Source organism: Prinia subflava, chromosome 1 (assembly GCF_021018805.1).
Source record: "Prinia subflava isolate CZ2003 ecotype Zambia chromosome 1, Cam_Psub_1.2, whole genome shotgun sequence".
Lineage (NCBI taxonomy): Eukaryota > Metazoa > Chordata > Aves > Passeriformes > Cisticolidae > Prinia > Prinia subflava.
This window is the reverse complement of record NC_086247.1, coordinates 137,332,715-137,351,488: the sequence shown is the minus strand read 5'-3', so window position 1 is coordinate 137,351,488 and position 18,774 is coordinate 137,332,715. Positions and strand designations below refer to the sequence as shown.

General features: G+C 38.1%; 1 protein-coding gene across 2 annotated transcripts in view; it reads right to left on the bottom strand.

The window, feature by feature from the left end:
• The window catches only part of MYO3A (myosin IIIA), a 114,751-nt gene that overhangs the window by 79,248 nt on the left and 16,729 nt on the right, over positions 1-18,774 (bottom strand). For both annotated transcript variants that reach the window (XM_063414027.1, XM_063414037.1), the window contains exons 4-5: positions 4,382-4,486; positions 3,546-3,645 (exon numbers count right to left, since the gene is read on the bottom strand). In XM_063414027.1, the coding sequence (XP_063270097.1) occupies positions 3,546-3,645; positions 4,382-4,486 (205 nt within the window). The remainder of the gene's footprint in view (positions 1-3,545; positions 3,646-4,381; positions 4,487-18,774) is intronic.

The window sequence follows — 18,774 nt, the reverse complement described above, 5'->3', positions numbered from 1 at the left end:
GACAGTTTAAACTAAAACTTTATCTGACAGCTTGTTGATAAGCAATTGAGCTCCAGAAGCATTGCTGTGGGATCTTACAGAATCATAGAATGGCCTGGGGTGCAAGGACCTTAAAGATCATCTAGTTCAAACTCATCTGCCGAGGGCAGGGACGTTGGTCACTAGACCAGGTTTCTCAGAGGCTCATCCAACCTGGCCCTGAACATTTCCAGGGATGTGGCATCCACAACTTCTTTGGGCAAACTGCTCTAGAGCCTCACCACCCTCACTGCAAAGATTTTTTTTTCTAATACCTACTCTAAACTTACTCTTTTTCAGCTTGAAGCCATTCTTCCTTGTCCTGTCCCCACATGCTCTTGCAAAGAGCTTCTCTCCAAATTTCTTCTAGGTATTTGATCTGATTTAATCATAGATCTATATTGGGATTGGGTGTTTCTTAGACATGAGAATATTACTGGATTGATTAAGTGATATTACAGCAGAAATTTGAGGGAAAGCAAAAATTTCACTCTTCAAAGCAATCTGAGTGAGGCATGGCTGTGGGGCTGTGGTATTCTTTCAAAGTCTGTCTTTAACTGTCAGTACCTCTAGAAAGGCAAACAGTTCAGAGAGTTAGCCTGGATTTTGGAAGAGCTTTTCCCTACATTATCTGTGTCAACTCAAGCAACTCAGTCTCTCAAAGTTTCAGATACCCAGCTGTTAACTGAGAATTAAAGTAATTTACTCCTCCATAAGGGTGTTGTGAAGGTTGTCCATTACAGACTGCAGTGTTCAGAAACCATGGTCCCAACATACATAAATACCTGTGATACAATGACCACAAAGCAACGTGTATAAACTGGGTTACAAAATGAAGCTTCTGAGAAGTTTGTACTGCTGTGCAAGGAAGGACTCACCATGGCAGAACACTATACACCAAGTTAAAAGAGTACAAAAGCAATGAAGGGAAAAAAAAGCCATTTTCAAACGTGATTTAATTCACTAGAAGTTAACTGTTTTTTCACTTATGACTCTTAAAATGTTCCTAAGTGTACTTTAAAAAAGGACAAAAAAAGCACAAGTGAAATGATTGCACAACATATGCAGACTGAGAAGAGGTCTTTTTCTAGTTTTGTGTTCCATAAGGCATGTCATAACCCCATCTTTCAGACACAGGGTTTATGTTTAGAAGAAAACCACCACAAATAGTACTGGGGGAAGACAGCAAAGGCTTCTTCAGGAACATCTCATCAGCATCCAGCATGCAGGAGGATGGTGCAGATCAAGCTATCTTGGGAAGGGCTCACTTCCTTGGTCATGTGTGTTTGGTGGCTGAAGGAGTCCTTGGTTCCCTGCCTCTGTTCCCTCTCCACACAGAAAAGCTGTGTGCATGCTAGAAAGGGTGATGTGATTATTTGGGCTGGGATTTTCTGCAGTTTTTTTGGCCCCATGTAATAATTGGTTCAGCCTAAACCAAAAAAAATTTGCTTCCTCTGAGTATTTACTGGGTGAAAAGGACACTGTACCTCCATGTCTATCTTACTCTGAAGCCTGTCAATTTTAGAGGCTTGTATAATAAAAGATGGCTGAATTTAAGTCCCTGATCCAATAAATGTTTATGTACAACGGTCTGTAGCAAAGCCAACATGAGAGATTTTCATCAACTCACATTCCTGGCTAAAAAATCATCTTGGAATCTGATTAATGTGGGATTAAATCCCCTTAAGTAGAAGACACAAATCCTACAAATCCAGCTGAATACCTTAAGCAGCAGCCTGAATGGTGAATGGCACATCTTCCATGATGATTTTATGAAGACTATAAATTTGTTCCATCTGAAGCTATTCATTATTGGCTTCAGATTGTTTTTCTTCCTGGGGAGGTGGGGGGAAGCCAGGGAAAATATCAATCTATTCCTAAGTCAAAGTGCCATTCGTATATTCCTCTGAGAGGACAGACTGCAGCTATGACAGGCCCCTTTTGAGCCCACAAAACTGTGTGTGTATATTTGTTTATTGTGCATGTTCTAACCTGTATTTTGGCATCACAATTTTCCCACAAGAATTTAAGATTATTTTTCAATTATAGCCTTATCAGGATATTGCAGTAACTGGGGAATAAAGAATTCAAGTCTTCATCCCTACAGCTTGTAAGTTTTGATATCTGCATAAATGATTCAATTTTCAGAAGCATTGATCCTCTAATTGCCTTCAGCACCTTAAATTTTTTTTGCACAACAAATTAAAAGCTTGTGGGCAAAAATGCTATTTTGGCCTCACAATAAACTTCCACACTATCAGAAAATACTAGTAAGCATATTGCAGATGATTTAGATTAAAGAAATGCAGATTGCATGAAGATTTTTCAATGGAAGATTTAATCTGAGGAATATAAAACAAATACATGACATTTCAGAAGAATTGCTAATCCTAACAGCTGTTGGGAATTTCTGTGTGAAATCATGAGAGTTCCATAAATACAATCTACTGGCCAGAAGATACTATACTAAAGAGAGTTAAAATCCCATGACTAGTTTAAACAATTGTTATGTGTCAATTGAATCAGTTAAATCATTAACAAAGCAGGAGGGCAAAGGAAAAACAAAGATCTTCTACCTGCTGAATTACATTTATTTACAGTTGTCTGCTCTACTGTGAAATAGTGACCAATAAATTCACTTTTAACATAAGAAGGCAGTGTTCTACTCCAAGATAATTGTTCATAACAAGAAGCACTGCAAGTTTTTATACCCCTCATATGAAACAAGAGTCAATAACCTTTCAGGCAAATGACCTTTAGGCAAAAGTTTTTATACCCCTCATATGAAACAAGAGTCAATAACCTCTTAGGTAAATGACTGTGGTAAGGTTGATAAATAACAGGCTGCATCCACTCACCCATGTCTCTCCTCTTCTCTTTCAGTGGTGACACCAAGGATGGGAGCATTCAAGAATCCTTTTAGGCCCAACAGGCTTCAATTGACCCTTTTAATGCCAATTCTTAGATTTATATTTGCCAAAATCTGTCTTCCCAAACTTTAGAAAGTGGGGATTGCCTATATAATATTTCCCCCTCTACTGCCTTCAAGTATCTCTTGTTTTGTTTTAAATCAAATAAAGGAAGTATATGCATCTGAGGTGGAGCTCTCCCACTCTTTACAACATCTAGTAAGTTTTAAATGCTCTCATATAAAACAAGAAGCTTTTTCCTATCAGGTCCTAATTTCACTGAACCAGTGTATGGTTCCTGGAGGAATGAAACACCAACCTTATTTTGGATCCTATTTACTCACTTTGCCATTTCACTTACTCTGTGCCTCAAAGCATTTGGCACTTGCCACCACCATATTATAATTTCAGGTTTTTATCTATGCTACTGAAATAGCAGTACTAAAATTCCTAATGTTTCTATCAAGTTAAAAAGAGTAACTTTGGTTATCCAAGTAATTTTTAATGAAGAACCCAAAAACATAACAAAAAAATGAACACACTTAATATTTACTCTATTCTATTTTCCATACTTCAGGTGTAAAACATTGTATATATAAGTAAGTAAACATAACATACCAAAATCCACAAGCTTGACTCCTCCTTCAGTGGTCAAAAGGATATTATTTCCCTTAATATCACGGTGGATAGTTTTGTTTTCGTGCAAGTGCTGAAGTCCCTGGAAGGTGAGATGTAAACATGAACTTTTAACAACAGCTCTGTCCTCTGTATTACATTTTCAGAAAAAACAAGGTAGTGGAACACTTTTTTCTTTAATCCAAAACCATCAGGATGTCATTCTTACCACAAAACCACTTGCCATATAACATGGAAAAATATTCTTTAATTGCCCCACTTTATGACAAATCGAAATTTTAAGATGAAAGCAGAAAAATATCACTATAAAACCACATATAATACCTTTAGAGCATAAACTCAAAGAAAACTACTAAAACCTAAATTCTACTGGAGAAGGTAAAATTTCAGTCATAAGAAAATGATAAATAAAGACACTTGATCCTAATGAGCAAAACAAAGTTCTTTTAGCAGGGTTTGAATTTGCCAGATATGTGGATAACTTTACTATAAAAATGATTTGGATCCAGACATAGGAAGCTGAACAGTATTTTAATGCTATTTCTGCTAAAAGAAAAGGGTGAACTGTAGTTAATAGGAAAACTGATCAATGTTCAGAAATCAATTTTCATTCTCTTAACAGTGAAATGAACAGATTAACTGCTATTTACCCTGCTTGCTTAAACAGAACCATCCTAATTACACATTGCCTTGATTTCATTAAACATTGCTATAATACAAGATAGTGAGCTGTGTTAGTGGAGACACGATCTTCATTCATTTAAAGAAAAAAGTATGAGCAGAATATTGACTGTCCTTTCATTGAAAGCTTATCTTACCATCAGAGCTTCACGTAAAATGTAAGCAATTATCAGTTCATTCATCCTTTCACCTCTCTTCAGAAATCCTTTCACAAGATCAGTCACAGATCCACCATTGCACAGCTACAAAACAGAAGGGGAATATAAAAAGGAATTAAGGAGTGTTGGAGTAGCCCCCTGGTTTTCATTTTCAGTATTTTTTTGTATCTGTAGAGACAAAAGAGACAACTGACAAAACCACAAATTTGTCCTTCAGTCTACCATTTATACAAACAACATACACAGCAATTTTTGCCAGTTATTTTTTACTACTTTCTGCATTTAAATCTTCTTGTCCAAACACAAGTATAGTAGTGTATCTCTTTGTTTTCCTATATCCATGATTGCTTTTCACTGAAACAGAAGTGGATTACAGTGCAATAAATTAGCTGTGAAGGCATGTTTTGTGGGGCATACTAATTGCTTCTCATATTTATCATGTGGAACTCACCACCAATGCAGATTATTACAACATCAATTCTCAGGTACAAAAGCTATGTACAGTAAAAAATGGATTTAAGGCACCAGAAGAGAGGCAGCAGAGAAATTTCCCACACATGAAACCTACCAAGGGTAAAGCTGCCCTTTTTGCCAAGCAGCACGTAATTCCTAGCATAGGGAGCTGTGATACAGAAGACATTGTGGAATATGATGATAGCACTATGGAAAGAAAGGGCTCCCACTGAAACAAGGTGTGCTGTGGGTGTAAGACTAATTATAGCCCTTCTTGCATCAACCCTGTCAGCTCCTTGTTCCAGATGCAGAGCTGCAATTTTTCTGCTGGAAGAAGCAAGACTGTAACTTTAGTGAGTACCTACTACTGTAGGAGTTACTTGTCTGCAAAGATGAAATCGACCCTTAAGCCCTTAAACTATCCATAATGCACCTGACAATACTCATTGATTGAAAAGCCATTTGCCTCTGTAAAGGAGTAGCTGCTTCCAATAAAACATTAAAATAAACTTTAATTCTTATACAGTATCATCATCCAGTAGCTTTTCACAAGAAACTAAATATCCATGTAAGATATTTTAACAATGCAGCACAAAGCAATAATTCCCTTGCACTACATTTGAAGTATGTTCAAATCAAGGGCATCATTTACCAGTAAAACCTTTCAACTGCAGAATTTTCTTTTGTATATGTATATTTTTCACCTGTTCTTCTACACCCCTACATTTTTTTTCTGTGCTGCAATTAAAAAAAAGACTTGCACTTTACAGTAAAAAGCATTTTTTACCCCTTTGTAGCCAAACACGACAATAATTCTCTGAGTACCTTTGAAAACCCTAGGGTGCACTACCCTTGCACCACACGAACACCCACAGAAATGCCATTGGAAATGTAACTCTGGTTGCAAGATGTGTCCCCCCTCAGGTCAGCAAGGGCTCTGTGACAGGGCTGAGCTCTGTGGCAGCAGTCTTGGAACTCACTTAACCTCACCCTTACCTAAGTGGACAATATGCATGCTTAAAGAGGGAAGAACTCATATGCTTAAATGATGGGATTAAATGCTTTGCTGGATAAGGATCAGATTCCCAAGCAGGATTTCATTTACTGTCGTTAGCCATGCTGCTCTGCCTTCTACACTGACTTCTTATAATTATTTTTTTTTTACAATGACATTTTATTTTCAGGGTTTCTATCATTTTAACTTTGTCACATCACCGACGTATTTAATCAGACCAAATGGATTATTACAAGTCTGATTAATTTAATGCTCTTGAACTCAGGGCACTGAAATTATCTGACCAGTAACAAACCAGTTATGAAATGCGTTACATGTATGATAGTCTTATATTCTTCAAACTATTTTTCTTCATTACCTCATATTATATTTTGCTTCTTACAGATGGATCTTATTTCTTTACAGAGCTGTATACACATTCAATGTGAAGAAAACCAATGCAGAAAGGAATATATTCTTTTTGTAGGCAGAAGAAGGGAGAAACTGCACTTCAGAAACCACCCTCTTTATTGGCAGTAATGCCAATACAGGATTTATTTGCATGGGTCATTAATGTTAATTTTCACTTTCTTTAACATGTTGCTCTAACTAATTTTTCTACTACTCTCATAAGATATAAATCCTTATTATGAAATAAATATCTGCATTGTAAGATAAAACTTACTTAAAATATCAGGTAATGTAAGATATTAAAACTGTGATTATTTTAGACCAAACAAAAACTGAGCCTGGGTATGTAAAAGGTCAGCTAAAGAGGTCTTGAGATAAAGAACCCAGAAATCAGCCCTGCCACCATGGAAACCCTCCACCAACTCCCCAGGCAGGGTGGCTGCTCAGACAGAGTTCAGCTGAGGATGTTATAGACACAGGTTCTTGCACACACACAGGACAACATTTTTTGCAACTTCTGTGTCAAAGACCTGTGCTAACATTAGACAATAATTTCTGAGACCACCAGCATAGGAGGAAGAGGGGAAAAAGGCTGGGTATTAGAATGCAAGCAGCTATAAGGAGGAAAAGGGATTATTGGAATACAACCACAATTAGAAAAGGAGATTATGGCAGACACTGCATGTGTGTGCTCTGCACTGCGTGGGTGGGAGGGGGACGATGACGACAACGATGACACAGGTTAGTATTAACATTGTTCTATTTTTACCATCATGGTAAAATGTTGTATCTGCTCTAATTTCCTGTCTCTACTGTTCATTTTTTGGAGGTGAAGCTGCCACATGTCCCTAAAATCTGCACATAACGAAAGTTGAAATGATGATTCTTTCTCCTGGCTCAGGTTATCGAGCTGCATGTGTACTCAATCCAGAGGTATCATACACACCTCAAAAAGTCTCTCTCCTAATGAGTCAGGCTCTTCTGTCTCAAAACAAGAAGCTAGAGAGGGTTACAATACTCCTGCCCAATACAGTGCTGGACCATGCTGGCTTGTGAATTTGATTAGAAAGGAAATAAACTATCCTTGGGGATGTTGATGAAGATCTAGTCCATAGAAACTTAGAGGATTAAAAAACCCTAAATCATAAAAAAAAAAATCACATAACCTTGATTTATACAATCCTTTAATGAGAGATTATGGGATAAATGTTATTTAGCAGTACTGCTAGACAGAAAGTTTCCTGGGGTGTTGTTAAATATTGCGGCTTATAATTATGATATCTGTTGTTTTGTAGTAGCATGCTGTCCACAGTAAAAACACTGTGCAGCCTCTTAGCAAAGCTGCTTAGCTCAAATTAAGCCAACTGAAATGCTTGGATGACAAGAAATCATAAAGGCAACAGAGAAATTTTTTTTAAAAGATCTTTCTAGTTTCCAGTGAGGCATCTAGAGAAGGGAAGTGCTGGTAGATATTTCTTTGCTGCAAACATTGTGAACTCACATGACCAAACAGCTGATCAGTCTGTGTCCTTTGCTCCACAGCATTTGGTAAAATCTCCTCAGAACACCCTGACAACAGGCACTATGAGCAGAGAACAACAAATGCACAGAGAACTTGGGACAGCCATGGAGCAGGAGCTGTGTCTGTGTGAGCTCTGCCCCAGGGCTGCTCCTCACCCTGAAGCTCAAAGCAAATCACCAACCCAAGTGACCTTTCACCTGCCATGAGACATGACCTCTCCTGGGAGGAGAGGATCAGAACTCTATTTTGTCTCCCACACTACAACCCCCCACATATTCACACACATTCTCTTGCACACACAGAATATTTCTTGTGGTTTGCATCAGGTGGAAGGCCCCAATCAGCTTTGAATATATTCAGCTTCAAGGGACAGACTTTTGGAATGTCCAGCTGGTGAGACACAGGAAGGGAAGATATTTGTGATTGTCCCACAGGGCAGTAATTTAGAAATGTCAGAACTTTGCACACGGACAATTTTCATCAAATTAATATTAGTCACTTCTACTGTCCCCTTGTGATTTAGAGGTATTTTCCTTACTGGCAGTTTTTTCAGTGCCTGCACTGATAGAATGCAAATATTATCTACAAAACCAAGCAACTAAAAGGAGGGTAAACTGAAGCCTTAAGGCTACCTAAAATGGGGTGGAGAAGACAGAGACAGAATCCTCTTAGTCTCACACAGCAAAGGATGAAAGGCAAAACCCCCCCACGGTAAGGCAGGAGATTCTTACTGGACATAAGTGAGAAATTTTCCCACTCAGTTAAGCACTGGGAGAGATTACATAGTGAGTCTTTGTTACATCTATCCTTGGAGATATTCAAACTTGAATTGAAAAGACAAATCTGTGACATTTCAGTTAATAGTCTTTGAGCAAGGGGCTGGACCAAATAACTTCCAAAGGTCCCCTCCATGCTGTACTTTCATATGATTCAGAATATATTAATTTTACAATATTCAGTTGCTAGTCTGGATTTCAGACAGCACAAAGAGAGGGGAAGAATGTAGGAAATCTTGCATACCTAAACCAATGGAAAAAAAAAATTAATAGAAAGCTTGATTAACATAAAAATCTGCCTTAAAGAGCTGTAGCTCTTATGGCCATGCATAGCTGTATCAAAAGAGGTGCTCGGGAATCTTCTGCAGCAGTAGAAAAGGGCTCCTCCCTTGTGATTTTCTGGCACTCCAAAAGGCAAAGACTCATACTGGGATGACATGCAGCTCTCCACCCACCCATCTGCCACAACCATGTGCTACTGTAATTGAGCTGTTAGTATGCTAAGCTATCTTCAGCAAAAAAATTATAGAAAAGCATGATCCTAACACATGAAATGTCACTTAAAATTGCCATCACATCACAGTCATGCTGATGTTCTTTTTAGGCCTTAGTCACTCTTCACCTGACCCAGTTAGACATTTCTCCTCTTCAGCTCTTCTCGATTCTGATGTCCACTGAAGGTTCAGTATCATCTCCCCTTTTAAGAAAACTATCAGTTTTACTTTTGCTAGGGCCATTAAAGCCTTTAGTCATCCAACTGCTCCTGACTTATGCATCTGTACTAAGCTGTCAGGTACTGTTTGCTTGCATCCTGCAGTTGTCAAGGTGCTTTCATCTTACTTCAGTAGCTTGGATGCAAACAATGGGACAACTACAATTGTGTCCTTCCCTATGTTCACAGGCTGCTCAGACATAAATGACTGGGCAGCACATCACATATGCGCAGTTTATGTCATGCATGAATTATCCTTATGAAAAAGTCCAAACTTGCTTTAATGTTATCACACATAGGAATGTTAAAAGCATCACAGGCACTAATCCCTATTTTTTTCCCTGTTCTTAGAATTTCAAGATCAGTATCTTGAAACAGATCAATAATCTGACCAGCTCTCCTAAGGAGCACTGCCAGTCTCTGAGCTGACTGCACCTTCCTTTCAAGACTGACTGCTGTAAGAACAGAAGATTTTTAGTTGTTGCTGTTGGAGTAAAAGGGATCTCAAAAAATCATTTAGTCCACCACACATGCACTGTGTAGAAACCTGGTACTTTCAGATACGACAGATATATGTCTAACTTGCTCCTAAAAATCTCCCACTGAGGAAGTTTTCAGTCTTTCTAAGTAGTCTGTTTCTGTGTTTCTTTAGCCTGATAGAGCATTTTCCCTGCTATCCAACCTGAATCCTTTTTGCTTGCAACAAAACTGCATTACTTTTGCCCTTCCTTTTAGCAGTATCTGATAACAAATTATTATTTTCTCTTTCCATCTCTGTCAGACTACTGTTGTGATATGCCATTTTTTGGTTTTAGGCTGTACAACATTAATTGTTTTAACCTTTTGAAATACTCCACATTTTCTCAACCTGGACTGCCTTCAATTTGCCACTGGTGGTTGTCTCACATTTTGCCCCAAACTGCATACAGAATACCTTTAGAAATCTTGTCTTAGCTGGGAAAAGTTGAACAGGACACAATCATCTCCCCTTTACAGAGAATGCCTTTCTGCAGAACCACAGCCTGGTCAGGCATGTCCCATTTTTTCTTCCTATGGATAGGAGTACTTTGCAGGAATCTCTCTTCTGTGATTCAAAAATATTTCTCTGGTATTCATAACTGTGAATCTGATGGGATTCCCCAGTGTGCCTGTAATTCAACTAGGTTTCTACCTCAACTTTTTATAAGGGCTTTTTTTCATCACTCAAGTTATTACTGAACAGAAACAGACCAAAAGCAGATGCCCACTTGAGATTCTCCCATCCTAAAAGTGAACTAAGTTCAGTTTTGTGAAAAAAAGGTAATTCGTTTTATTGTTTTTGTGAAATTTCTGTATTTCCACATTTTCCTCAGAAGCATGTCACATGGGACCATATCAAATCCTTACAAAAGACACATTATCCTGTTAAAAGATGACATTGTACTAATGTAACTTGTTTTGGTCCAGTCCAAATTGACCACTTATAATGTTACTGGGTTCTGCATGTTTTATAGTGGTTTCTATTAATTTGTTCTGGAACTCTTGTGGGAATTAAAGTTAAGAAGATTGCTCTGTATTTCTCTAGGACATTATTTTTCCTCACTTTGTAAAGACATATCCTAAGTATTCCTGTATCTCATTTCTTGAGTAACCTTGTCTTTACCACTCACCACATTAGACCCTCTGAACTTTAGCTGAGCATTTTTGTTTCTCCTAGTTGAAGGCATTCTGCCAGCTACCGTGGTATTTTTTTGTATTTTTACTTTTTTTTCCCTAAGTACAGGTACCCACCAGTTCCTGAAGCCAGCTTAACCATTCTCTCCCTAAGCCCATTATCTTTACCTTGATGTCATCTTTACCATCCTTTCTTTTCTTAGGTGAGTGAAAGCAAATATTTTGGGCCCTTTTTCACTAAAACTTCCTTCCATCTCTTTTGAAAAGAGATCTTCTCTATTAGAATAGAACAGAACCTACCTGATACAGACATTTCCAGAGTCACTTTCTTTGCCTTCTCTCTCCAAACAGGAACTCCAGGGGCTGTCCATCTCACAGTTCAGCTGTGACCAGATAACTCTTACTCTCTGCTCACAGCTTGACACGTTTTCATAATTATTACTACCAAAATGCACATCCCACTGACAGCACTTAACATCTACCATCCATACTTGAAGGTTCTTGTGAAAACTTACAGGAAACTAAATGAGTTTCTTCAATTGGCCAAGTGCTTCAGTACACAGCTCCTGTCTGTGCAGCAGTTTTAATTTTATCTTAAATGAAATGTGAAGAAAGATGTGCACTGTAGCTCCTATTTTTCCTAACTACTGGACAACCCATAACCAAAAGAAACTACAGCAATGGTTTCTCCATGCTTCTAGATAAAGTTGATTGCTTTCAATTTAGCGTGAACAAAAATGTATCACTGAAACAGGCATCTTTCCTGAATTATTTTGTTTCAGTAATCAAAATCCATGGGGTATTTATGATTTTGCTATCTTATATCATCTAGCACCTCTAGGGCTATGTTAGTCACAGCCTCACGGGTGTTTGTTGCTTCTGATTCCTTTCAGTTTGGTTTTTAACTTCTCATTTTCTTTGCCATGCACATGCACTGACAAGACAGACAGCCAGAGGAAAAGTTTGCCTGTTTCATCTTATGCAATGCTGGCCTTCACTAACTCTTGTATTTCTCAGTCAGATAATAGATATTTTCATATCATGGACAAAATGGAAAAGCCTCAACTATGCAATTATTGCCTAAATTTCTTCTTTCAAACTCAGCATAATTGAATGAAGCCAAGCAGACTTCACACAAACAAGAAAAAAAAAACCCCAAAAACCCTAATCCCCAAAAGGAGGATTTTTCTGTTCTAAAACATTTGTAATATTGTGGAAAAAAAGCAAGAAGGTGACAGTGCTGTTTCAAAGGTTTAATGGACAGTGCCCCGCTCAATTCCCCTTGTAGCTCATCCCAATGCAAACTTTACATTGCACCATCCCATATTTCACAATCTTTATGTTTTAATACATTTACATCCCCGTCAAGTTGCTGATGAAGAGATCAATGTATCACCTGTCCACATCTTCTCAAAAGATTATAAAGCTGAAGTGGTACCAAGTTATTATTTCAAATAGTTCTCTGTAAAGCAAATGGGAGTGAAATATATTTAAAACAGAAATTCTAAAGGAGCTTCAACCATAGCTTCATGGCCTGGCAATATCATAGCACAGCTGGAATTTTTTAATAATCAAATAAGTGGAAGGGTCATTTTGCAAAATAAGAGCTAACCTAACTACAAAACTGAGAGGCATTGGTCAGTAAAGACCAAAGGACTTTCTGAGTGAATACAAGAGGCAGCTTACCAAGAAAGAAGATTTTGATAGAGCAAACTTAGTGCAATTCATCATTTTATCATACACAAGGAGCAGTGGTAAAAATAACATTTAGAGGGCAAAACCATTCCCTTGGCTAGGGAGAAAAAACAGGGACTAGCTTTGGGATCCATAATGGCAGAAATATTTCTACTGACTGATGCAAACCTTAGCTGAGGCTCCAGAAAACACACAGAAACCCATAAGCAAATATGGCAGCCTGTGGTAACATCAGGCACTTCACAGCTTTTATTTTCTGCTCAGAACTGCATTAGTTTTGTTCACTCTTCACAAGTTAAGAAACATTTCAAAGAACTTCCTTTTCTGTAGCATCATTTCTATATTATTTAGGCTTCAGACAGTAGTTCCAAGTACTGCCATGTCCACACTACTCATAATCCATTTTATGTGTGTGTTTCTACACAAAGACAGTAATTTAGTCTAATTCACTGTAATTTAAATGACTGCAATAGAAATTTTCCCTATTGAGTTTGAAATCATGGCTGGGGAAGCACGATCCAAACAATGGGACTTGTCTAAAGGCCGCTTTTACAAAAGGAGAGAAGATGAAACCCACTCATCCCTAAGGACATTTGTCTCCTCATGGGAGTGTGTGGGGACAGGAAGGAGCTATAGGACTCTGTCACAGGACCCTACTAAGCAAGAACATCTGAAGGCCTTTCTTAAAGATAATTTTATAAGAACAAAATGATGCTAAACTCAAAAGCCATATTTTTCTTCTCCTTTTTTTCTTATTTTAATGAACTACTGGAATGATTAACTTGGAGAGACTAGAGTGGACAGAACTGAAATTAAAGTGTTTTGTAAACCAATCTCTCTCTGCTCACTGTGTGTGTATAAGGCAGTTCCCTGCTTCCAGGGTTTGATTTCAGCAAAGTCAGCTGCTTTCTGAATTGCAACAAATGCTGGCATTACTTCTGGAGCCCAGGAAACCTTTCATCACCACTGACACCTGCCTGTTTCTGTACCCCCCAGCTCCTTGTTCCTTGCTACAGTACTTTTCTCCTTTAGCCAGAAGCTTTCAGCCACCTCTGCCCAACAAAGAATGAGGAGGAGACCCCTCTCCCTACCACTGGAGTGCCTTCAGTCACTACTATAAGGAGACGTGAACTGAGCACAAAAGCAGCAAAATCGATTCAAGTCTATCACACTTGAATTTAAGTGCTAAACTCTCAAGTGTCAGAGAGCAAACCCTCCTGCAAGGAGCAAACAAGTCTTAGTCTAAGCATTCTTTCAATGAATGATGCAATTCCCTATCACAGCTAAGAGTTATCTTGGATCTAATCAAAAACGACACAAATGTGGGTTTTGGTGTGTTGTTTTATTTTGTTTTTAAATTACCTTATATCTTTGGTAAAATTATGATCAAAAATAAAATGCACAGAAAGCAAAGTGATGTTAAACATTAGAATGTGTGAGGCATCTTATTCATATGCTACTGAATTAAATAGTGGTAGAGTAAAACTATTTTCTGGGCTTCTGCTTTACTGCATGGTGGCTTCTGCTTTACTGCATGGTGGCAAAAATTGTTAGAGAACCAGGTTTTTGCATGTGAATATTCTCCAGCAAGGTAGGAGAAGACCAATTTTAAACCAGTTGTTTAAAAGATGGAAACTGTGCAAACCCCAATGTAATATGAAATATTCATTATGCAGAGAAATTATGAGTATTTAGTAAAAGATTGAAGTATCAAATGATAGTTGTAGCCACATATCTTTGGTCTTGAGAAAATAGGATATGATCCAAGAATGAAAAATTGCTATAATTGGGAAGCAAAGAGGGACACATTAGAAGTGGAGAAATCAAGTCCAATTCAGGCATGTAATGGATCAAAACATTCAGTGTTGGTCTGAATGGAGCAATTATAACCAAAGACATTTCTGAAAAATGACCTGTGTTAAGAAATATGAAAAAGCAATTTTCAGTTGTTTAATTTTTCTGCTATATATGCCATTTGAAAACAGCTAATAATATTTAGGCAAATGACAGCTTCCTGCCCCCTCACTCAGCCTTTTATGAAACCTAAATGAACTTGTTATTTTCCACTATACTAATTTCCTGAAACATTACTGTTTTACAGCAAATATCACATACCAGAGAAAGCTATATATCTGCTTTCTTATTATAACTCTTATTATATATTCCATTAAACAGCACATTCAAAGCTTTTTTTGAACTCCATAAACTTGCCTTTTTTCCCATAGATGGAAACACATCTGCATATAGTAACTCCTGTATCTAACAAAAGCATACTGTAAACATGCCAAAGGAAAATCCTAAATAAATTATTAAAATGTCCATACCACAGGCTTCTCTATTTCATGCAAAAGAGAAGTAACTGATACAGTGATGTCTCTAGTTTATCTCAGGTAGGCTCATCTTTTTAAAAGCCAAAGTGAGACTGTTGGGTCTTGCTTCAATACACCTCCACAAATTCCTTTGGGGCTCACTCCAGCCAGTGCTCATTACTCAGAGAGGCCTCACAAAAAGAATCATGTGACTGAATTTGGATTTTCCCACTCTTGCTAAAACTGTCACAGTAATAAAAACGACTCCAGTATCCATACTTCTACTCATTCCTTATAGAATCATAGGATATTCTGAGTTGGAAGGGACCCACTGGGATCATTGAGACCAACTCCTGGCCCTGCACAGGACAACCCCAAGACTCACATCATGTGTCTCAGAGTGTTGCCCAAATGCTTCTTCATTCATTATAATAGTAGGATTTTTTAAAGACAAAATCTTCAATCAAATGGAATTCAACAACTGAAGTCCTAACAGCTTCAATGACATGAATTTGTTTGCTGAACTTTTGCATGATCAGCCACCTCCCTGTGCTCTTTGCTTTCCTTGCAGGCTGCAGAACCTGAGGCTGCAGATATTTTCAGGCAAATATCTTTGCACATCTAGAACAAGAATTAGTTGCTTTACAACGCTGACAGCCACTCCTCTCTTCCTCTTCCAGGCACAGAGAGGTGCCATGAAGAGTGACACCACCATTAGCTAAAAAAGCAAAAAGGTCAAGCTAATGGAGAGAAAATGCTTTGCTGCATCAGGACTCTTACACAGCACTGGAAACCTCAGCAAGAGAGAAGGGCAAACTACTCATCCTGCTCTGAGCTTTGCTTTTCTGTGCCCAGCCTGCTTGGGCATAAACAGCCCCCTGAAGGAGCAGCCTGAGCCTGGAAAAGGAGCAGGGGATGGATGTGGTTCTGGCAGGGAGAGTGTGCCCACATGGCCAACATACCAACACCATTCACAAGCCACTGCTCCAAACATGTTACAGGACTCTCTGCCCTTTCAGACTGGGATATGGGAATGAGGAGAAAGCATCACAGGCTTTGTCAAGGAAGATTATCTAGACAAACAGATTTTAAAAAAGTATTGATCTATGTACCTAGCACACAGAAGTTATCAGTCTCCCTACATAGCTTAGAAAATCAAAACCAATGTGTTAAAATTAAATGAGTAAATGTATTGTCAACTATTGAAATATTGAGATAATTGTAAAAGTTAAAGAATTTGTCGTGATTGGTTTGGGTTTGTTTTGGTTTACTGGGGTTTTTTTGGGGGAGTGTGGGGAGCAGAGTGGTATTTGGTTTTTTACAGTTTCTTGTCTTTCTTTATATTTTACACCACCCAGACTCACCCACCTCATTCAAGTTGAGGTACACAACAGTGCTGAAATAGTTCAGCTTTTTCAGCCTTTTTTTTTTTTTAAGAAAAAATACCAATAACTGGATCTTTGGACAGTTGTTGCTCCTCTTTTGTAGAAACCACATTGCAACCAAAAATTGCACTATTAACATCTCAGCTCTGAAGTAGGAGAAAAAAAATCCCATCCTCTGAGCAACTGGACTTGCTGAGACTATTCTTTTGTTACATGAGCATACTCCACAGATAGGACATTATATAACAAAACACAGGATTGCTGTTGTTGTTTAAATAAGGATGCACTTCTGTGAGTTTCCCCATCTATTAGAATCACAAGCAATGTTTAAAAGGCAACATGAACAGAAACTCTTTCACATATAGCAGGTCAGTGAAAGATCCAAGACAATTAACCGCACAAAATTTGGGCATTAATTATGCTAATTTTTCTCTGACACACATATAAATTGTGCAGTCATTGTTCATTTATGAATCTGTGAGGAAAGTTTATAAATATTCCATGAACTCTAAGGCTGTCTTTGTGACCACAGTTAGATTTGCAGACATCTGGAAGCATCTGATTTGCTAAATTTCTCTCTCCAAAGAGCAGATACAGCAGTGCAACAGCACAGCAGCCTCACTCCAGGCCAGATGCAGCAGTGTCCATGTATTGTTCAGCATTCTTAATTTTACATTGCAACACCTTCTTCTCTAGGCTTTAGTGAGTACCTATCCCTAACCAGCCATCTCCAATCATGCCATTATTCCTCTGAACCCTCACACTGGCTTCCCCTTCTCAAGCACATCACACATGAGCTGGATGCTTTTACTGTCAAAGCCCACAGCAGTTCTAATACTATTTCTTATACAACAAGAGATCTACTTCTATCCTTGATCAGCTCACAGTGCTGACATTCATTACTGGGTATCTGTAGGTATAACATGTTTTCCATTCTGCATTGAAGGAGCAGCTAAAACAAACCAGAAACCATAGCACCCTCCTTCTTCAAATTCTTCTTAATAACTCTCCTGTACTACACTGCTGACAAATGCTTACTGCTGACTGGGTTCACAGCTGACTTCTATTATCCATTGTGTTCTCCTTTTCCAAAGCCATTTGTTCTGTTGGCTTAAACCTCCAAAGAAAGCTCTCTGCTATGATGAGCCACTTTTCTGACAGGAGAGGAGTGAATAATTGATACTCTACACATTGTGCTGGGTTCTCCATCTCTAGGCAAACTCAAGAATGGTAGCTCTTCTAAAGGATGTCTGTAAAACCAGAAAGGAGCTCTATCAGGGATCTCAGCTTGTTACATTCTCATTTAATTTAAATTAAGTTTAATTTAAAGTTGTCTCACCAAAAACAACTGCCCTTGTGACTGGTAACTGGGCAGGAACTGCAGTGGTGGGCTACTCTGCACCCATAACACAGCAACAGTCTGTTGGCTGGTGCTCTCCCAGCTCATACCCTGTTACAAGCTTTTTGGCAAGCTACTGGAAGTAAACTAGTAGTAATGGACTGACATAACCCTGGCATAGCAGGCTGGCAGTTCGATATACTGGCATTTTATTCCTTTTTTTCTATATGGTGCTGCCTTTACAATTGTTACAATGCCTATACTCTGATTAACCCTGGGTTTACACTTTGTCTATGTTTGCAGAAAGAGTGACAGGTGAAATGATGCACTGGTTTTTTGTATTCTAGTTTAATTCAAACTCCTGAGAGCTTCTGCTTACTGGGTTTAAGATTTTGTTCTCCTTTCTGAAGAAAACTCCATCACAAATAAAAGCATCCCAAGGACTGAAAAAGAGAATATAGATATTTGTACATTCCACTTTTTTTCCTCTTAACTTTACATGATCAAAGGTAAGCAAAAAATCTGAATCACTTCAGGAAAATTTTAAATCAGCAAACATAGCTGCCAACTGGATCCCAATAATCCACCATGACTGTATTTCTATAAGTCTTTTGAGTTATCAATGTCTGGTTAGCAGGTTCAACTAACATAATGAAAAACATTTAGAAGATTAAACTCAAAGTATACTTTGCCTGAAAAATCTGGAATTACACAAATTATCAATTTATTTAATGATTTTTCCCATGTTAAAGGCTTAGAGAAAGGCTAAAGTTACGCCACTTCAGAGAAGCAGATTCCAAACATAAGCTACTCTACACTCCCACATGACTTCTCTGGTGAAGATTACACTAGGTCAAGAAAAGGTTCCATATGAGAACAAAAATGAATCAGGTTCACTCAGTCTGGACTGTGCATAACCAGCATCTGTACAAATTGCATCAACTACTCCGCAAATACTTTTTAACAACAGAGTTGGTTAGAAAATGGAGCCTGCAATCCACTGGAAACCGTAATACATTCCTCCTTCTCAAATGAGCAGGAGTCTAAATTTCTTTACACTGAAACAGAATTAGATTTAGAAACACTTCCACAATGTTGAAAACATTATATTCTACTATGTGGA